The sequence below is a fragment of the Cavia porcellus genome, unplaced genomic scaffold, assembly GCF_034190915.1.
Source record: "Cavia porcellus strain 051 isolate PalLab524CR breed Dunkin Hartley unplaced genomic scaffold, mCavPor4.1 scaffold_17, whole genome shotgun sequence".
NCBI lineage: Eukaryota > Metazoa > Chordata > Mammalia > Rodentia > Caviidae > Cavia > Cavia porcellus.
This window is the reverse complement of record NW_026947500.1, coordinates 19,250,931-19,270,136: the sequence shown is the minus strand read 5'-3', so window position 1 is coordinate 19,270,136 and position 19,206 is coordinate 19,250,931. Positions and strand designations below refer to the sequence as shown.

The 19,206-nt window shown below is 42.8% G+C and overlaps 2 protein-coding genes across 7 annotated transcripts in view; one reads left to right on the top strand and one right to left on the bottom strand.

Annotated features, from left to right (window-relative positions):
• Positions 1 to 19,206, top strand: part of Cenpp (centromere protein P) — a 216,905-nt gene that overhangs the window by 119,970 nt on the left and 77,729 nt on the right. The window lies entirely within an intron of this gene.
• Positions 1 to 19,206, bottom strand: part of Ecm2 (extracellular matrix protein 2) — a 42,212-nt gene that overhangs the window by 1,384 nt on the left and 21,622 nt on the right. For 3 of the 5 annotated variants that reach the window (XM_063227337.1, XM_013150664.3, XM_003468255.4), the window contains exons 3-9: positions 15,924 to 16,112; positions 12,952 to 13,521; positions 10,678 to 10,793; positions 8,710 to 8,845; positions 5,934 to 6,091; positions 3,785 to 3,924; positions 2,233 to 2,559 (exon numbers count right to left, since the gene is read on the bottom strand). In XM_063227337.1, coding sequence (XP_063083407.1) covers positions 2,233 to 2,559; positions 3,785 to 3,924; positions 5,934 to 6,091; positions 8,710 to 8,845; positions 10,678 to 10,793; positions 12,952 to 13,521; positions 15,924 to 16,112 — 1,636 coding nt within the window. The remainder of the gene's footprint in view (positions 1 to 2,232; positions 2,560 to 3,784; positions 3,925 to 5,933; positions 6,092 to 8,709; positions 8,846 to 10,677; positions 10,794 to 12,951; positions 13,522 to 15,923; positions 16,113 to 19,206) is intronic. The other 2 variants (XM_003468254.4, XM_063227338.1) reach the window with 2 other exon arrangements.

Here is a 19,206-nt window from a genome sequence, read left to right as displayed (position 1 = left end):
AGGGATTAATACAGGTCTTTCGGAGTGAGTGCCTGCACAAGTGGATTGTTACCATCTGGCATGACCAGAGTGAGTCACAGGTGCCAAGTGGAATGGCTGCCATTGGTGAAAGATAGGACAATTTCAGGAGAACAGCAGTGGATTTTATATACTACGTATATAAAAGTGTAAGTGCAGATTATTCTCCAGAGAGAGAGAACCTCAAAAAAAAAAAATAGTAAAGTAAAAGCACATAGAGTGCTTATTCTGAGTGACAATTTAAAGCAAAGAACTGAGTGTCTATCCTGCCTTTCAGAGTAAACAGTACTCCTAGTCAAAGAGCAGAATTTTACAGAGTACTTTCAGATAAGATGCATAGGAAGAATAACAGAAACTGATCCTAGATTCAGATGACAGTCATTATGAGCCATCGGTTCAGTGGTTGGTGGAGGGAGAAGTGTGTTATGAAGACACTAGGCTGTGGCCACCTGACTCCACTGATAGGTTTTAGGTCATCGGAAGTGGACAGTGTGCTTCCTTATGCCCTGCTGTGTGGAACATACCACATGACCAGTGGGAAAACTTTGACACAGAGTATTACAGAGCTCTCTTCACCCCGCTAGTTTGCTTCCTGCTTCTGCCCACGCCAGTACTAGAGACTGAACTCAGGGTCACACTAACTTACTTTCTCACCTCTCCCTACAACCCCAGGGTCTTACTAAGTTGCTTAATGACCTGCAATCCTCCTGCTCCATCCTTCCAGAGTGCTAGGATTACAGTACATGCCCCTACTCTTGGCTAACCACTGTGGAACCTTTCCCTGTTTTGTTTTTTAAGGGATTTAATTTGGAATTTTATAAGTAGAAAAAGGCTAACAGAGATTAGGTCACTGTCTCCCTCACTGCCAGTGGTAAGGTCACATCCTCAAAGTATCCTGGATGAAAGCTTGCATCATTCATGTGTCTAGACAGGGGACTTCTGAATGCAGGCCAAAAAATATGTCCTTGAGAGTGAGAAGAGTTGAGTCTCAATAAATTTATTCAGAGTTCTACCCTCAAAAAAATCTAGATAGAAAAAATCTTAATTTTAGCATATATTTAGGATTGTCCTCTGCAGATCAGTCTCTTAAAATTACACATGTAACAGGTGTGTGAGCTTTCTGTCAGTATGTGAGAACATCGGACAAAATCAACTTAAGGGAGTAAAGATGAATTTCGGCTGCGTTTCAGAGGTTTTGGTGCATAGCTTTTTGGTCCCATCACTATGGGCTGTGGCAGTGGTGGCAAATCTATGACACCCATGCACCCACAGGCTGTTCATTGTCACTGCAAACTCTAAAAGCTGGGGCTGGAGGTTTAGCTCAGCAGCATAAGCGCCTGCTTTGCAAGCAGGCAGTCGTGAGTTCGATCCCCAGTACCAATATAAAAGGAAAAAGACAAAAAAAAAAAAAAAAAAAACCTCTTGCTTTCAAACTCTAAAAGCCCCTTCATCACTGGCTGTGGTGACATGGCTCATCACGTAAGCAACACACGATAGAGCAGAACTGCTCACCTCGAGGTGGGCAGGACGGCAAGAATGCACGTGGAAGGGACCAGGCCTCATGCACCCTTCAAGGCATCTCCCCAGGGTGTTCTTCCTCTCACTAGGCCCTGCCTCCTGAGGCTCCCACCACCTCATGATGCCGCCTGCTGGGATCCGTCTTTAGCACGTGAGGTTTTGGGGACACTGAAGATTGAAACCACAATAGTGGAACAGGGGTATAGCCCATTTACTGCTTCACAGCCTTACTGAACCTGTTTTTAAGGGTGTGCATATTGGGTAATAATACTCTGCTATGGAAGTTTCCAAACAGAAAAAACTAACAGATTTTCACATACCTAACACCCTACTTTAACAATTATTAACATTAAATTATTAATGTTGTTTAAGCAAACCCTTAGCATTTTTTTTTTCTCGTTTGTTGATGGGGTTGTTTACTTTTGTGGCACTGGGGATTTTACCCAGAGCCTTTGTGTTGAGCTATCCCCAGATGTTTTCCCCTGTCTTGATACAGGCTCATGCTAAGTTGCCCAGGCTGGGTTTGAACTCATAATCCTCCTGCCCCAGCCTCCCAGAGTGCTAGGGTGACAGGTGTGCACCACCACATGAGCTCCTTGGCACTCCCTTTTCCCTTAAATCCCAAAGTTCATGTCACAGTGGTTTAAATATTTTATCACACAATTCAAATTGGTACTTGAAAAAGCCAGAGTTTACCGAATCTTATTGTTGTTCAGCCTCAGAAAATGTAGCGCTTTCATTTCCGGAATCCCGGGTGGTACACATTTCAAGCCATTGTGATCCAGAAATAGCTCTCTCAGAGAATGAAACGCCCCATAGAACGAAACTCGGTCCACACTGTCATCGGTGAGTTTGTTAAAAGACAGGTACAGATATTCCAAACCTGGCTCCATGTGGCCAAACACGTAGCCTGGGATCAGTTCAATCTGGTTCCCCATGAGCACAAGGTGCAGCAGGGACTTGGGCAGGTAGGAGGGGACGCTGTAGAGCTTGTTGTAGGAGAGATCGATCGATTCTAGGTTTCTGCAGCAAAGAACAAGTGAACATAGTCGGGAACCAACCTCAATTCAAGTAGTGACTGGCAGCTCTGAATCCTGATGAGGTCAGTTGTGCTACTGGTCATCTTTCTGGAGGCCCCACATTGCAGTGGTGATCCTAACCTGAACTGACTGTGTGCTCACCCAGGTCTGGCTGGCTCCCAGGCTTCTGTTTTACCAGCACCCATGTGGCCTCCCAGCTAATATTTCATCAGAGGGGTGCGCCAGAGTGCAGGGGAGAAGACTCAGGTCCTAGGGTAACAGGGAAGTCATAGTGATGGAAAGATGTTCTCCAACTATTCTTATGGTCAAGCTATTGAATCAGACATGAAATCCATGAGTCCCTGGTTCTACGGAGGATGTTTTTTTTCCCTTTGTTTTTGAGTTTTCTCCAAGTTTGATTTTTCTCCCACATGTTCATTCCATGTTTGATTTGATGGCCTGGCACACTTGGGACTTGGGGTGAGACCAAAAGATCTAGAAGTTGTTACCAGCCAGGGGATCCCAGGCAGGTGGTGGGGTCCCCGGCTGGTTTCAGGAGCTTCCCCTGAAATGCCTGGTGAAGACTTTACCATGCACAGCAACTCAGACTTACCCTCCAGTTGGCCCTAAAGACCTCCTTTCATCTCTTCCCTTTCTACATCTGAATGACTGATGTCCTGGGCTGTGCTATCCAGAGATGTCATTCTGGGACGCACAGCATATGTGTGGATCATCATTTGGCCACGCTGCCAGGGCTCGCCTCCAACTCCCTTTCCCTTCACTGAGGAATACATCAAGTCTGCTGATTCCCAGCTAGGATGATGGATTCTACTATCTGCCTCCACTGTCAGGCCCAGCCTTTTAAAACCTATTTGTAAGACTTGAAATGGAGAAATAGTTTGAACAAAAGAGGCCAGTGGTATGGGAGGACAGGCCTGGCCTTTGGAACTTGCTCCTCTGTAGTGGTGATGAGGAGTAAGGTGGCACATTTCTTTCTCACTGTATATGAGGTGGTGTCCACATAAGCTGCCTACCAGCCTGAGCGGCAGGCAGAGCTAAGCAGCGGTTGAGGGCTGTGATCAGAAGTCAGTTCCTGCTGGCTCACCACCTGCCAAGCAGCAAGGTCCCTGTTTAGGCAGCAGTGATCCTAACACTATGAAGTGGCCAAGCTGGGGTAGGGCAAGAGTTCCTAAGGGTGTTGGGAAAATTCAATGGCAGCATGTACTTACTCCTGATTTATCCAGGCTAAAGGAGCAATTCTGCTTTCTTCTATTTTATTATAACGTAGTACAATCACATTTATCTTTTTGGTATGATTGAAACAAATTTCAGTTATTTCTTCAATTTGGTTATTTGCTAGATGTAATTCCTATAATTAAGAGAAAGGAGTATTATTTTTGCCATTTATATTTGTTAATATAGTCAACTTTACAGATACTAAAGTTATAAAGAAGACTATTCTTAGTATTATTGAAAGACTTTTAAATGTGTTCATGGTTTCAAATTGTCTAAACTATCTGTTGATAAAATTAAGTGGTTTTTATTTAGCTCTTAAACAATGATATATTGCAAGAGTCAGCATACCATATACAATTTGCAAAACCAGGGACCTCAGGTGGACTTTAAAGTCTGAAGAGTAAGTAGAAATTATTATATATCCACTCACCACTGAGTAACTCAGACCCAAAGAGATGGTGGTGCTTGTCCACGGTGCCAGGACTGATACATGAGAGGGACTCTTCCTAGGGGAGCCTTTAGCTCTGGCCCAGCTTTCTAGTGTTCCATGGCGCTGTAATATTGTTAGGCTCACATTCCAAACAAACTTATATTTAATTAAGAGTTAATTGAGTAATTGAGAGCCTTAATTTAGGATCATAATGACGCTTGCTAGAACTATTTGAATATTTAAGAACTGGCTGCCTTCAAGTTAAACTAGTTTACATTAAAATGAATGTTTTACTAAGAGAATATGAATTATAAAATTCTGCTTGTTCTGGTTAGAATGCAGAAATAGAAGTAGCATGTACCTTTGGTGTGACTTTCCATTCCTGTCATGGTAACTCCCCGCTTTGTCACTTAATTGTGGTGTTTGTTAGAAGTGGGTAAAGCAGTTTTCAGCTTTTTGTTTTACCTCCATGTCTAATTCACAGATGAGCTAAATGAGTGGCTCCCAAACGTGGAACACCTCGTGAGCTTATTGAAGTGTTAATTCCAACCTAAATGTTTGCCAGTAAGGGACTAGTTAAATCCTAACTAAATCCTGGCATACTTTTCTATACCTAGATAACTCACAATTCTAGGAATGATGTGTGAGAGTCTTAAGATACGTAATGAGACGAGTGTGGCATGATTTAGAAGGCTTGAGAGCACACACCATGTACTTGTATACACATGTGTACTTGTATGCCTGTATTCTTTGGCATTGTCCAAGCTGTATGTGTGTTTTACTGGTGGTAAAAACTGTCTGATGACCTTTTATAAAATTCTAAGTCCTAGCTATGTTCTCCAAAGAATCTGACTTAGAATGTCTGTGACAGATTCAGGAGTCTGTATACCTTAGGAACCCAAGTGATTCTGGTAAGCATGAGATCATAACAGGTGACCTTCTTCTGGTTGGCTGGGTCCACTGCCAGACAAGCTCTATCCTGAGTTCTGATGAGATGATCATGTGGTGTGGTAGAAATGGAGCTCAGATAAGAAACCTGGCTTCCAGCTGGGTCTGTCAGGATTTATAAACTCTGAGATCCTCAGTGTTCCTACTGCAGGAAATGTGAAGTGTTGAGACTCATTGGCAAAGACTTCCTGGGCATCCCTTGCAGGGGAGACTAATTACACTCTTCAAAATTGTTGGGGTGCTTCAGAAGGATTAAAACAAAGACGGTGGCCTGGGCCTAGAGGTTATCACAGGACAGTCTTGGTAAGAGCTGGTCAAATTTTGTAAGCTACCAAGTTGCAGGAACAGGTGAAGCCTTCTTAGTGGAATACTTGCACCAGCTATTTGCTGCTTGCTGGGCTGTGCTTTTGCCTGGAACTTGTGAGTGGGTACAGGTGGCACTGACCGGTTGTGCTCTACTGTGCTGGATGTTGTAGTTCTGCTTGGGACAGTTGGAACTATCTTAAGTGTCGGATGCCTTTCAGAAGTTGTGCTTTCTGTTCAGATTCTTAGTTTCTCTTTCCCATTCTCCCCAAGAGCTGTCAGCAGTATCATTGTTCACTTTATCAGGGGTACAGAATGCTTGTATTATAAAAAAAGATTTATGTACAGCACCAAAACTCTGCCTAGTTTAATATACTTTACCATGGTCTTTTAAGAGACAGTTTTATTGTAGTATATTTTATCCAAAATATATTTAAAATATAGAAGAAAGATATCATTACCTCAATAGTAGCAGGAAGACCTTGTGGAATAATTCTAAATTTATTTTTTCCCAGACGCAGGTAGGATAGGCTCTTCAAAGGTTTGAAGGCTAAAGGATCAACATTGGCTTCACTGAGGTTGTTTCCTTCCAATTCTAAGGAGACCAACTGATCTAAGTCTACAAAAACAAAATTATAAGAATATTAGAATAATTGGAAAAACATGCAATTTGGACTTGGGGTACAGCTCAGTGGTAGAGCACTTGCTCAGCATGTGTGAGGGCCTAGGTTTGATCCCCAGAACCACAAAAGACAGAAGAAAAATAACCATGCCGTTTTTATAGCCTGCATGTGAAAAGATTCAGTTTATTTGAAGGTGTATAGTGTCTTTATCTTTGTTCCTTCCCTGCCCCATAGATCCCATTCCTAAGTTTGGACATCTCAGATGCACATTTCAACCAGGACAAAATGCACAATGCAGAGAAGAAATCATTCAAGTGTATAGAATACAGATATATGTAAGAGGGAGGGGGAAGAAGAGAGGGAGAAATGTCGGGAAAAGTCAGTGGCAGTGTTTGCAGTGCCAGACTGGGATGAACTGGCAGCCTGATAGGTCATAGGTTGGTGAGTGCTTACCTTTTCCCAGTCTCTGAACAAGAGAGTTAGCAACAAAGCAGAACAGTCAATTCCCTGTGTAGTGATGTACTGATTGACACAGAGTTTTCAGTTTAAAATTAAAAGCATCAAAACCTCAGTCATTCAAATTAAGCTACCACAAAGTCCATACCTCTCCCACTGGCCCAGGAGTGGTATCATCGAGGTCAGTTGGAAGCTTCAAGGAAAACACTGACCACTCAGCAGTGACATACCCGGGGCATCTGGTCAGAGGTTTAGGGTGTGGCCAAGATTCCCAAATAAGGGATATTTCCCAGTTTGTCACGAGCAGTGCACAGGAATGCCTTGTGCAACTTAGTCCTACACTTAAGCATCAGCAAAGACAATTACATGAGAAGTAGAGATAATAAAGATTAAAATAGAAAGCAGGGTAGATTTGAGTAGTAGGGGAGTGGTACACTCTTAAGGGGAGGAATATTTAGATAGAAGTAAGAGGAGCTTCTAGGTTGAAACAGTCACGTGAGCACACACAGGTGAAGGGCTGTACCAGGGCTCACCTGCCCACTGCCAGCCAAACCCACCTTTCCATCCCCAGCAGTCGAGCAGGCCCAGCAGCTGCCCCAGCCAAGGGAGCACCCAGCACTCACAGAAGCAGTGCAGCAGCTGGACTAAGAACCCAGCCTACCCAGGAAGTGCAGGGAAGTTTCCAGGGCTAGAGGACAGCAGAGAGCTTCCTATGTGGCCACCTGCATGGGAACAAGGCCGCCTCTGTGCTTGGAGTTGGTGGTTAGGAGGGCAGGCAGCCAGTTTACCTTGGACCACACATCAGTACTCTGGTAATATAGAAGCACTGATGTCTGAACCATTCCATGGATGTGTGAGACCACTTGCAAAATAAGGAGTTTATGTTTTATAAGTGTCATTTTGATAGCACAAATGCGAATCCACACACAGTTCATACTAGCCTCTTAGTGTATTGTTCCACTTCCCTTCAGTCTCTGTTTAATGGAGCAGAAATGAAATTTTCCAGTGCCTTCTACATATGACAAAGCACATCAAAATTTGGGTTTATTAATGTTTTTCATGTGTACCCTTGAAATGCATCTGGAAATTGAGTATTTCCCTAACTATGTAATACTCATATTTGGCAATTTTTATAGTTATTGTTCTCTTGTCATCAGCAAAAGTGTTTTGTTCCTGTGAAGTTTCTTAGCACTAAGGGAAACAACTGGAAATGCTAGGTTTATCAACAGTTATATAAAAATGTTTCCAATAAAGTTAAGAGAGAGCATTGAGCACTGTATCTCAAGAACTCTTCTGGGTAATTAGGAGGACAGAAGAAAAATGTAAACAATCTTTAAGGAAGCATGCAGTCTAATCAAAAGTGTCAGCTAGATTCTGTGAAGTATGAAATGTGATCCAGCCTCTTTTGTAGGGTTACATTATGTGTACATCAGCTATCTCATGTGGTCCAGAAGCAAAACCTGTTCCTGCAGGTTCAAATGCTTCTCAGTAGAGTCCGTCCTTCAAAAAGCCGGGCCATACCCACAGCCTCACTCTATGTACCCTGAAACAAGAGAGGAGCAGGAACCCAGGGCCAGCCCACACCCTCAGGAACAGAGCCGCCACCTCAAGCCACTGCCATAAGCATCACTGCCTTCACAGAGTGACAGCACCTCCACCTCATACACAAGCCTGCATGTTCTACTGTACACACAGTTCTCATGTGTTTAGTTTTAGGTTCTAACACACGACAAGGTAAAATAACACCATGTTGTCATAGGCATAGTGCAAACTGTTGATGGGAAGATGAAGGAAACCCAATCACCAGATCACCAACAGCCAACAAAAGTATCAGTACAGAGCACCAAACTTTATGGCACAGTGGGCAGTATTTAGTGTGGTTCTCTGGGTGTTAGGGATTTGTAGGAGAGTCATTGTACTACACATGATGCGAACCTAGAATCACTGAAAGTTTTGTTTGAGGTTAGTGTGCTTTTTAAAAGATAATACGCAATGTAAAATATGCTTTTAAGTTTTACCAGTTCATAAATTTTTATCAATTTAAATGGTAATGACCTAAAGATTTTTTTAGTTATACATTTGGCAGTACTGTAAATCAGAGTTACAACAGAAAAAAGATTCTCAGGAAACATGCCACAAAAAAACAGATGTTAAATACCCGAAAAACTTTCTTCATCAATAGCCTGAAGATTATTTTCATTGACGTTGAGTTCTTCTAAGGTAGATGGTAATCCTGAAGGAATGTGCACTAAATTATTTTCATCCATATTCAGGCGCACCAACTTCTTCAGAAGCTTAAAAAGCAAATATTAAATTACCATTTTTATCTTATCACCTGTATGGTCACATATTCCATACAATGGGCACTTTTTAGGAAAAGAATATAAATCTCACAAACTTGGATGACCTTTGTCTTAATAATGGGCAGGCCACATGCCAATCCTCTCTCTACCACGTAAATGTTAGCACAGTAACAGCTTTTATTCACATGCATTTGCAGCAAACCACGTTTGATGACTTTATATTCTACTCACCCATATTTGTATTGCAACTTTAGAAAGCTAGAGAACAAAAGAAAGAAAGAATGAAAGAAAAGAAAAGAAAAGAAAGAAAGAAAAAGAGAGAAAGAAATAGCAAGCAAGCTACTCTTAAATTTGCTAGGTCTTTATCTTCATAGCAGGAGATAGAAATTTCATTAAATCATGCATTAATCTGACTGATGTGTGCTTAGAGGTAAGATGGCTTTTAATCTGTATTTGTAAAGTTTCATATGTACATTATTATTTATGTGAGGAAAGAGGTCATAATAAAACACTAATTACTGTGTAAAGTTTTTAAAACAAAATGCTACAAATATCACAGGCTATTTCTATGTGGTCCTCAAATAACTGCCTGAAAAAGTGCTTTTCCACTTTTATAGTTGCATGTTTATTTCCAAGCCTGGCCTGAAGTAGCAAAAATGGAGAACTAAAGTTGAGTTCTTTAGTGAATCTATGTGGAATGATTCACTTCTCCAGTAATCATAGTCCAGTTTCAAATTTATAGCAGGACAAGAAATTCCCCAGCCAAGAAAAGGAGGTAATCTACAGTGTTTTTCTTGTGACCAAATAGAAGATATATATGGCTCCTAATGCCAACTGTTAGAAAGATGGATAGCTTCAAGCAGGTACCAGGAGCCCTGTTACCTGTCTGCTCGGGCTCTAGAAGAGAACCAGGAGCTAAGAACACAAGAGGCTCGCGATGTGTGAGAACTGTTGGGGGACCCGGAAGGCTGTCCAGAGGAGCAGGGTTTGAGCTAGTGTAATGTAGTGTTTTACTTATGTCTCTTAAGGCGCACACATGTATGAGCCTTCTTTACACACACCAGCCTTTAACCTTCCCTGTCTTCTACTGTTGTTGCCCTGAAATTTCTTGATTTCTCTTTTCCTTTCTGTAGAAAAGATCTTTAATTAGATCTATTTCCTTCAAAGGCTTACTCTGTATTATTTCCTATCCTTTTTTGTCCTCCTTCCCATCCAACCCAGTGCCAGTTTTCAGCTGAGCCCCTCTGTTTTTCCGGAACCCACTGCCAAAGCATCTTCTACTAGATGTTGCCCATTGCCCATAAATAAGAAAGCAATGTCTTGCTGGCCTGAAAATGCTCACAGAGGCTTCATAGACACCTTGTTTTATTCCTAGCCAATGCTTCATATGCTAAGACATCAGATTTAAATGTTTTCAGCTTCTTGGAAAGAAAGTCCTCCATAAACTGAACGCTCTAGTTATGTCACTGAGGCATTTAAGTTGTTACAAAGGTGAGACTAAAAGTATGTAAAATAGGTGACGCTCAAGAGAAAACTTGAAGGGACTGGAGGTTTAGCTCAGCGGCATAAGCACCTGCCTTGCAAGCAGGCAGTCGTGAGTTCGATCCCCGGTACCAATAAAAAGGAAAAAGACAAAAAAAAAAAGAGAAAACTTGAATGCAGTTTAGGGACTTCAGAGAAGGAACTTCCTTAATGCAGAAGAAGACTTCCAATTAAAGCCTGTTTGCCTTTCCTTCCTTCCCCACCTCAAGACTACAGCTGCTGCTCATCACAGTGAAGCCATTCACATGGATTGTTACACACACATTGGGGGATGTGGTTACCTTGAAGGCTTCTGGACCTATGGCTGAAGAAGTGATATTATTTTTGCTCAGATCAAGCCTTTCCAGATTCGGTAATCCATTAAATGCTTCATTCGGGATGGAGCTGATAGCATTCCCTAGGACACGGAGCAGTTGTGTTAGACATATGCAAATATCCAGACATGTACACATTTGTATGCATATCAAGAGAGAGCTAGGTCTGAAGGGAAAAACAATACTCAGAACAAGGGCAGGAAATGCATAAACAAGTGCGTGTTTGGAAAATAGTCCTGGGACTAGATAATTCACCATAGTCAGAATTTTCTAAGGATTCGTCATAGTCCATGCCTGATGTTTCAGATGAAGCTGCTTAAACACCCAGAGTGCAGTCTGCTGGACAGAACTAATAACATTATGCATCAACAGAAAACGAAGTGTTTCTATGAGGTTGTACAGAAACTGATTTTGTTCTTCATATTTTTCTATTGCAGTTTCCCTGGGGTGGGAGCATGATGTTATTTATCCAAGAGATCAGGCCAACCACTCACCTCCTCTGAACATGTGTCCTTCCTGTATAAACAACTTGGGAAGATCATCTCAGGCCCCACCCCACCCCCATATCTGACATTATCTCTCTGCCCACGGAGGGGAATAACAAATCTACTGAGTTCTTTGCACTTATTTTAAGAACTTTTGTTTTGATACCTTAGTTAAGGATAGTAGTCAGTGATTTTTTTTTAGTTGATTTTAGACACAGAAAATGACCTTTCCAGAAATAATACATACTATAAAAACCATAGGGTACTGCTTATATAATCCCAATACTCTGGAAGGCTGAGGCAAGAGGACCACAAGCCTGAGCAACTTGACAACTTAGTGACAGCTTTCTTAAAAGGGTGACGATATAGTTCTGCATGAAGGCCACGGATTTTAAGACCTAGTACCACCCCCAACACACACACACACACACACACACACACACACACACACACCCCAGCCCAGCCCATAATCCCTGTACTGAAAGAGGTCGAGGCAGGAAGATGACCTCTTGGGGTCCCACCTGAGTCTCCTGGGTTTGATTCCCCAATACTAGGGGGAAAATGTAGTAACCTTTTTGTAAAATGCAGACAGTATAGCCCAACATGGTCATTTATCCTTCCTGGACCCACTGGGTTTTCTTAGGGTAGAGCATACGTCACACAGAGGCTATGAAAGTTTGCCGTGCAAGTTACTAGGTGAGATGAAAGTGAAATGAAAGCCTCTGTTATGAAGGCCATGGAAGCCTCTAGTACACTAGATGCCAGCAGCACCTCACTTCAGAGAGGGATCTGCAGGAGTATGTAGGGCCTGCTCTCCTGTCCTCACCCACCCCCGCACCTTCAGGCCCACCTGCCGTACCGCCCTCACCTGCCCTTCACACCTGCTCTTGCTGTCCTCCACCCAGAACCCTCCCTGGTGGCTTTTACAGCACCGCGAACAAAAGGTCCAGAAATTCTATTCCCGCAGAAGTGGCTGGAGCCAGGGGGAATCGGCTCTACTGTGCTGGCATGGTGTGGCAGGAACATGCCGAGGGCATGCCGAGGGTGAGCCCCCTTGGAGAACCGTCCAGTGGACTCTACATAGTGAAACTTGGGTTTCCCCATCCAGCTGAGCAGTTCCGTCCCTGGGCATAACCCTGGAGAGATGAGGTCATAGGTCCACACAGACATTTATACGCACACATTGTCTTGCCAGGAAACAGCCCAGAGGTCCCTCACTGGTAACTGCTCTTTATACAGCAGGACACTACCTGCCATACAAACGAGTGACACATCCGAAACAGGATTCAGCTCTAAGAGCATTAGACACTCCACCAGAAAGGCTCCCTATCCTGTGTGTATGTGACAGCCTCAAAAAGGCAAAACCATAGGGATAGAAGACATTTTTCTGTCACAGCCAGGGACGAGGGAAGGTGGAGAAGGAGGAACTTTGGGGAGTGATGGGGGCGTTCTGTGTCTTGATCACGGCAGTGCATACACAGCTCTCAGAGCTGCTCTACACCAAAGATCACTTCTACTGTGTACAAATTATAGCCCATTGAAGCTGACTTTTTAAAAGGTGTGTGGAAAATCATTTGATTTGGTGGTTATTTCACACCTAAGCCTTCTGAAGTACGGTTCTGTCTTCTAGAGAGCTCATGTGTGTGAAGCTGATGGAATTAATCTCTGTCGTGAGATTGAAACACAGCATTCATACAGCAGCAAGGGTCGCATTTATGTCGAAAGCACAAAACAAAACAGCATCGATGTCTCTTACCTGCAAGCTCCAGGTTTGTGATCTCCGGGGCCATCAGTGGTGGGATGTGAGTCAGGGCAGCATGGGCACAGCTGATGGTCCTGTAGGACAAGGAGCAGCCGCTTGGCAGGCGTGGCCTGCCCCTGGGGGGAGCGGGGAAGGGGAGGTGGCAGGGCACTGGGAGTGCGTCTCCTCTTACAGCCTCTTCCTCTTCCTCCCCTTCCTCCTCCTCTTCCTCCTCTTCATCCTCTTCCTCCGCCTGCCCCCTTCCACAGCGTGGCTGCTGATGTGCTGGCCTCCCTGCATTGCCAGGCCTCTGCCTGCCGTCTCCTCTGCTCTCCCCCTCACCGTGAGGTCCACCCTGGCCCCTGTGTCCAGAGGTCTCTTTCTTGTGCTCTCCATCTCCTTTAGTTTCTTCCCCGGCCTCCTCAGATTGAAGCGCTGCTTTTCCAAATACTTGGTCCATTTCTACCTGAGGAGGTGGCAGTTGCTTAGGAAGCACATTGGTCGGTTCTCTTTGTTCTGAAGAATCACCAGAAAATTCAGTTCTATCATTTACTGTACTACCATTGGCAAGGGAGTAGGAGAGAACTGGCCACGCAGGGAGGAGTGAGCAGGGGCAAGTCGATGGCGTTAATAAGAGGAAAAATCACAATGAAAAGGAGGTTAGTAAATATTATTCCCTCCAAGTGATTGAGTGCCATTTAAAAATGAAATGCATCTTCAATTTTCTTTTTGCAAAGTTTTAACTGTAACTATTTCCATTTTATAAGATCTGTTATAATTTTTCATGCTTCTGTGCCTCTGCTAGTCTTTGCATTGAATGACATGTGTTTTTGCTAGAATATGGTCTGCCATGGGACTAAAGAGGGAATAATATTGCCACATGATGCAAAATAGCAACGTTATCATGAGCTTGTGATATCATCAGATGTGATACCTTTATAATAGATACTGTTCCATTTATTTGAGTCTTTGTGGTTTAGTTTGGTTTTGTTTTGGTTTTGATTTCAGCCTTGGTTTCTAGAGATAGGGTCTCTCTATGTAGTTCAGGCTGGCCTTGAACTTGGGAGAGTCTTCCTGCCTCAGCTTCCCAAGCACAGGCGTGAGCTACTGCACTCAGCCTGGGTCATTTTTTATATAAGAATTTACAGTCTGTCTTCAGGTATAAAATGTTAAAACAGGTATACATTTTACTATGGTAATAAACTGCTTTTGTTTATATATTTATTTCTTTCACCCATTTTTTTCCCTCAGCTCCAAGGGCCTGATAGCATGCCGTGAAATCAGAATTATAAAGTTCTCTTTTTCTCTGCTGAATTTTCCACATAAATTGGCTTTTCTGCCTGAGAATTGTGCATGGCACCCTGGACCTAAGTTCCATTGCTTTCCTAGACATGTACTGAAGTGCTGTTCATCACACCACAGTGCTGGGAGCGGAACAGACACTCATAGAAAGCTACTCTAACTTACATATGGCTCTATCGGCGGCAGGACTTAGGGAATGCAGGGCGTGAGTCTAAATTCAGTCTCAGCCAGGTGTCGTGGCACACCCCTGCAATCCCAGCAGCTGGAAGGCTGAGGCAAGAGGATCGCTGTGAGTTTGAGGCCAGCCCAAACTATGTAGTGAGACTGTCTCAAAAAACCAAAATAGTTAATCTCACCCACTCAGTTCTGGGGAAAAGTGAGCTTCCATGCACAAGCTTTCCTCCATCAAAGCTTATGAATTCATTTTATCATCTTTCTGTTTTCATTTAATGCTACGTGTGAACCACTCCTTGGAGAAACTCAGGAAATTTAATTATTTGAAGAAATTACTTGGGATATCATTTCAGTATGTATTATAAAGTCTGGGAGTTTTTTAGATCTCTCACAAAACATGCAGAGAAAAGAACGAGAAAAAAATCGGTCAAAGGAAACTAAAGCTGTCACATAGAAGCATGTAAAATCCTCCCCTGGGCTGGGGGTTTAGCTTAGTGGCACAGCGCCTGCCTGGCAAGCATAAGGTCATGAGTTCAAGCCCTGATGCCAAAAAAAAAAAAAAAAATCCTCCCATATATTCCAACTTTATTTTTCCAAGATAACATTTCAAGAATATGTAGGCTCTTGAAAAACATCTAAGAATTTCTTGTATCTTGCCTTATAAATCTTGTGTTTCACTCTAAGGAATCAATTTCATTGAACCTTTTCTAGCATTTTTCAAAAAACATAATTTTTCATTGATTATACAAAGCAAAATACAATTCCTAAGTATTCTGTAGTTCTTCCTCGCAGGAGACTTTTGCCCTGTGATCATCTGAATGAGATACCAGTTGACCTTAGTTATAGACGAGAGAAAATGTCTCTGTCTCTGACTGGGAAATTATTTATTTAATACCTGCTTACCTATTTTCAGAAATAACCAGCTAAGCTTCTCTTTCATAGGCTGCTTCTCCTAGAAGAGGCCTGCAGGGAGCCACACTGTGACCAGCACTGAGTGTGGCGCTAGGACCCAATGCTCTTCCCACACTTGTATGTGTCCCAGGGTCACTGAGGCCGCGCTGGGCTGTGGGTTGCCTGGGAGAACAGCCGGAGAGTGCAGGCTGCATTCTGTCCACGTGCAAGCCACTCCTCCTCTGTTCTGTGACCTCAGTGACTTCATTTCAGATAACTGCACCCAGTGCGATCTGGGGTAAATGAGCTACAGTACGTACAGACCACAGCAGAGCCCTTAATCCCTAGTTCAAGGCCTGTTGTAGAAATCCCATGGTGATAGCACTAACACTAAGAGTCACATGTGCATGTGATCTGGTCTTCGTTTACTCACGTTAACCTGAACGATAAGGCCATATTCTGTTACCCCAGTCAACCTCCCGTCCACTGCCCCAGGTATTTCTGTTTATCAGCATCGTGCCTGACAATTAGGCTGTTACTACCTTAAAGTAGTGACAAAACAGAAACAAAAGAATTGACTGAACCACACACAATGTTTTGTTTTGGCTACATCTCTGTACCAGTATCAGTGCAGACCGGGCAGCATTCTCCTTCGGGTGTGAGCTTGTAAGGGCACGTCTGGGGTTGGCACATGGTTTTGTCACAAAGCACTCTTCCGTCTGAGCAGAGGCAGGTGGTACAGGGGTCAGGAGACCATACAGCTTTGTTGTACATGGTCATGCCCTTCACCAAGCAGTGTCCCTTTTTTCCTAAAAGAACACAGGTAATTTAACAGTCACTTAAATTATCTAGGTGGTTGCCAGCATCTCTGAATAGAATTAAATGCTGAATAAAGTCAGACTGATCTAGCTACACAAGGATAAAATCCTGTGTGTTTCTGCAGAGTAAACACGTCCTTCCAGCACAGCCCCTGGAGATGCTTCTCACTCACGCTCCTTTCAGCCTCTCTCTGAGCTCTGAGAGTGACCTCCTCGTGGTGTCTGTCCATGAACTGCAATTCCAGCTTGTATCTATCGGGACAGCCTGAGTGCAGAACCAAGCAACCCTCAAATCTTAGTTTTCTCATTGAATCGTGTGTCCAGTGTGGGAACGCGGGCTCAATGGGCTCATTTTAGTCACACGGTAGCAGACAGCAGGGTTCTGCAAACACACTGCCATGTTTGCCACAGTGGTGAGAAGGGGAGGTTGCAAACTGCTGCCTGAGTTTTAAAGGTATCTAATTATACAAGCCACGACAGACGGCTACACCTAACCAAAGCTGTGTAGTTTGCTCTCAGCCCTGAGAGCCGGAAGAGCACTGAGAAGCACACTGTCCAATTTTGTTTACATGCACAGGGGAAAGGTGAGACTTCTGTGGGCTTCTTAGACACCGCAGTGCTCATTTTTGGATTACTGCTTTATGAAAATGAAATTCACAGACCATAATAGTTACCCGTAAAAAGCACAATGAAGTACACAGTGCACACTGTGGGTTGGATACACCTTTATGACAATAAAACATATTTTTAACTAAAGGGAGCTTTGCTCCTTACATATTAACTATATTATATGCAGCCCAAGACAATTCCTGTTCCCTGTGAGCCAAGCAAGCCAGGTACATGTAACCCATGGCAACCCTGCGTCCCTGAAATGGTCCTAGAGAACCGAGGGGAATCTCAGAGGAATGTCTCCCATCCATGGTGTCATTCTTGCTAACCCCTCCACCTGAGCCCGCATCTGCACACTCTGCCCTCAGATGATCTCACACTGGACACTCATCCTATCTCCACGCCGCACCCGCTCCATTTAGACCTACCCATGTCTCACTCGGGTGCTTGCAATCAGCTGGTCCCACTCATTCAGTCACTCCTCTGGAGAGGGAACTTAGGTTTTCTCTTCCTGATTGTATAACTACTATCCGGGCCTACACACTATCAAAATTTCAACAGTTGGTTGGTTGGTTGGTTTTGCAGAAGAAGAAATGCTGGTCCTCAAATTGTTACAGATTTGTAAGGGATCCCAAGTAGCCAAGACAATATTGAGAAAAAAGAACCAAGTCTGACTTCTCAACTTACACATTTCTAAACATTACAAAAGGTTTGCTCCCAAGCCACACTAATCATCTTCGCCACCATGAAGAAAGTAAGTTAAGACATATCTATGGCCAGTTAATTTTCTAAAAAGGTGGTAAGAACATTCAGTGAGGGAAGAAAATTGTTCCTCAACAAATGTTGTTGTTGAGACAACTGGATAACCACATGCAAAAGAATGGAGCTGAACTCCCACCTTACAATATCAGATACAAAAATTAGCTCAAAATGATTCAAATCCCTAAATGTAAAAGCTTAAGACTGCAGAACTCTTAGAAGACATATGAGTAAATCTTCATGATCTTATAGTTGGCAATAAACTCTTAGATATGACACCAGAAGCACAAGCAAAAAGAAGGAAAGATGAATTAGACTTCATTAAAATTTAAAATGTAGTACATCAAAGGCTATTGTCAAAAAAAGTAAAAAGGTAACATACATGATGAGAGAAAATTTTGCCAATCATATATCTGATTTAATGTGTAATATCCAAGACATACAAAAGAACTCTCAACAAAAGGACAACCCAATTATAAAATGGGCAGGCCAGGCATACCTAAGAATGCTAACACTTGGGAGGCTAAGGCAGGATGATTGTAAGGTTAAGGCCATCTTGAGCTACAAACAAGACACTACACTACAAATAAAAAACAAAAAGGGACTTGAATATACACTTTTCTTGCAAAGGACTTGAATATAAACTTTTCTAAAGAAGACACACAAGTCAAAAAAAGATGTCCAACATCAACCAAAAGCACAGTGAGATACCATTTCCTGCATATAATCAAAAAGAAAAAAATACAGGATTATCACATGGCCTAGAAGTTCTACTCCTAGATTTATACTCAAAAGAATTGAAACCAGATGTTCAAATAAAATTTATATACAAATGTTCATGGCTGGGCCACATACAATAGCTAAGAGGTGGAAACAAACCAAATACCTGTCATAAAGTGATGCATAGATAAACAAAATGTAGCCTGTACATACAAGGGAATGTTATTCCACCACAACAAGGGCTCACCATGGGTGAACTCTGGACTCGTGCTCCATGAATGGAGCCAGATGCAAAACACTGCATGATGTGATTCAATTTATGTGAAATTTTCCAGAATAAGTTTATAGAATAGATAAGGGCTGTCAGGATTGGGAATAGGGAAGAATGAGGAGTTTTGTACAGGGTTTCCGTGTAAGGTGTTGAAAATGTTCAGAAACTATTTAGTGGTGGTCACTGCACAATATTGTGAATATACTAAACACCACCAAAGTGTATAACTGAAATATTAATTTGTATGTTATATGAGCTAATGCAAATTTTTTTTTGGTCTTTTTCGTTTTTATCAGTACCAGGGATCGAATTCACGACTGCCTGCTTGCAAGGCAGGCGCTTATGCCGCTGAGCTAAATCCCCAGCCCCACTAATGCAATTTTTAAAAAATACATTATGAGCACAGGAAAACTTGGAATAACTAGAGATGTTTAGTATACAACTGTTATACTTTAGAAAGTGTGCATCACCCTGTATTAATTTTTTTTTAAATCACACACAGTAGCATGCGCCTGTAGTTGCAGCTGCTTGAGAAGCTCAACCAGGAGGATAGATGGAGTCCAAGAGCTGGATGCCAGGATGGGCAACATAGTAGGAATTTATATTAGACAAATAGAATGAATAAAATAGAATTTCAACCACTTAGCAGTTTACCCCAAGCATTACTTGGGCAGTACATTTGTTTATGTGCTGACCACCCAAGCATCACTCAGGCAGGTCTCATTT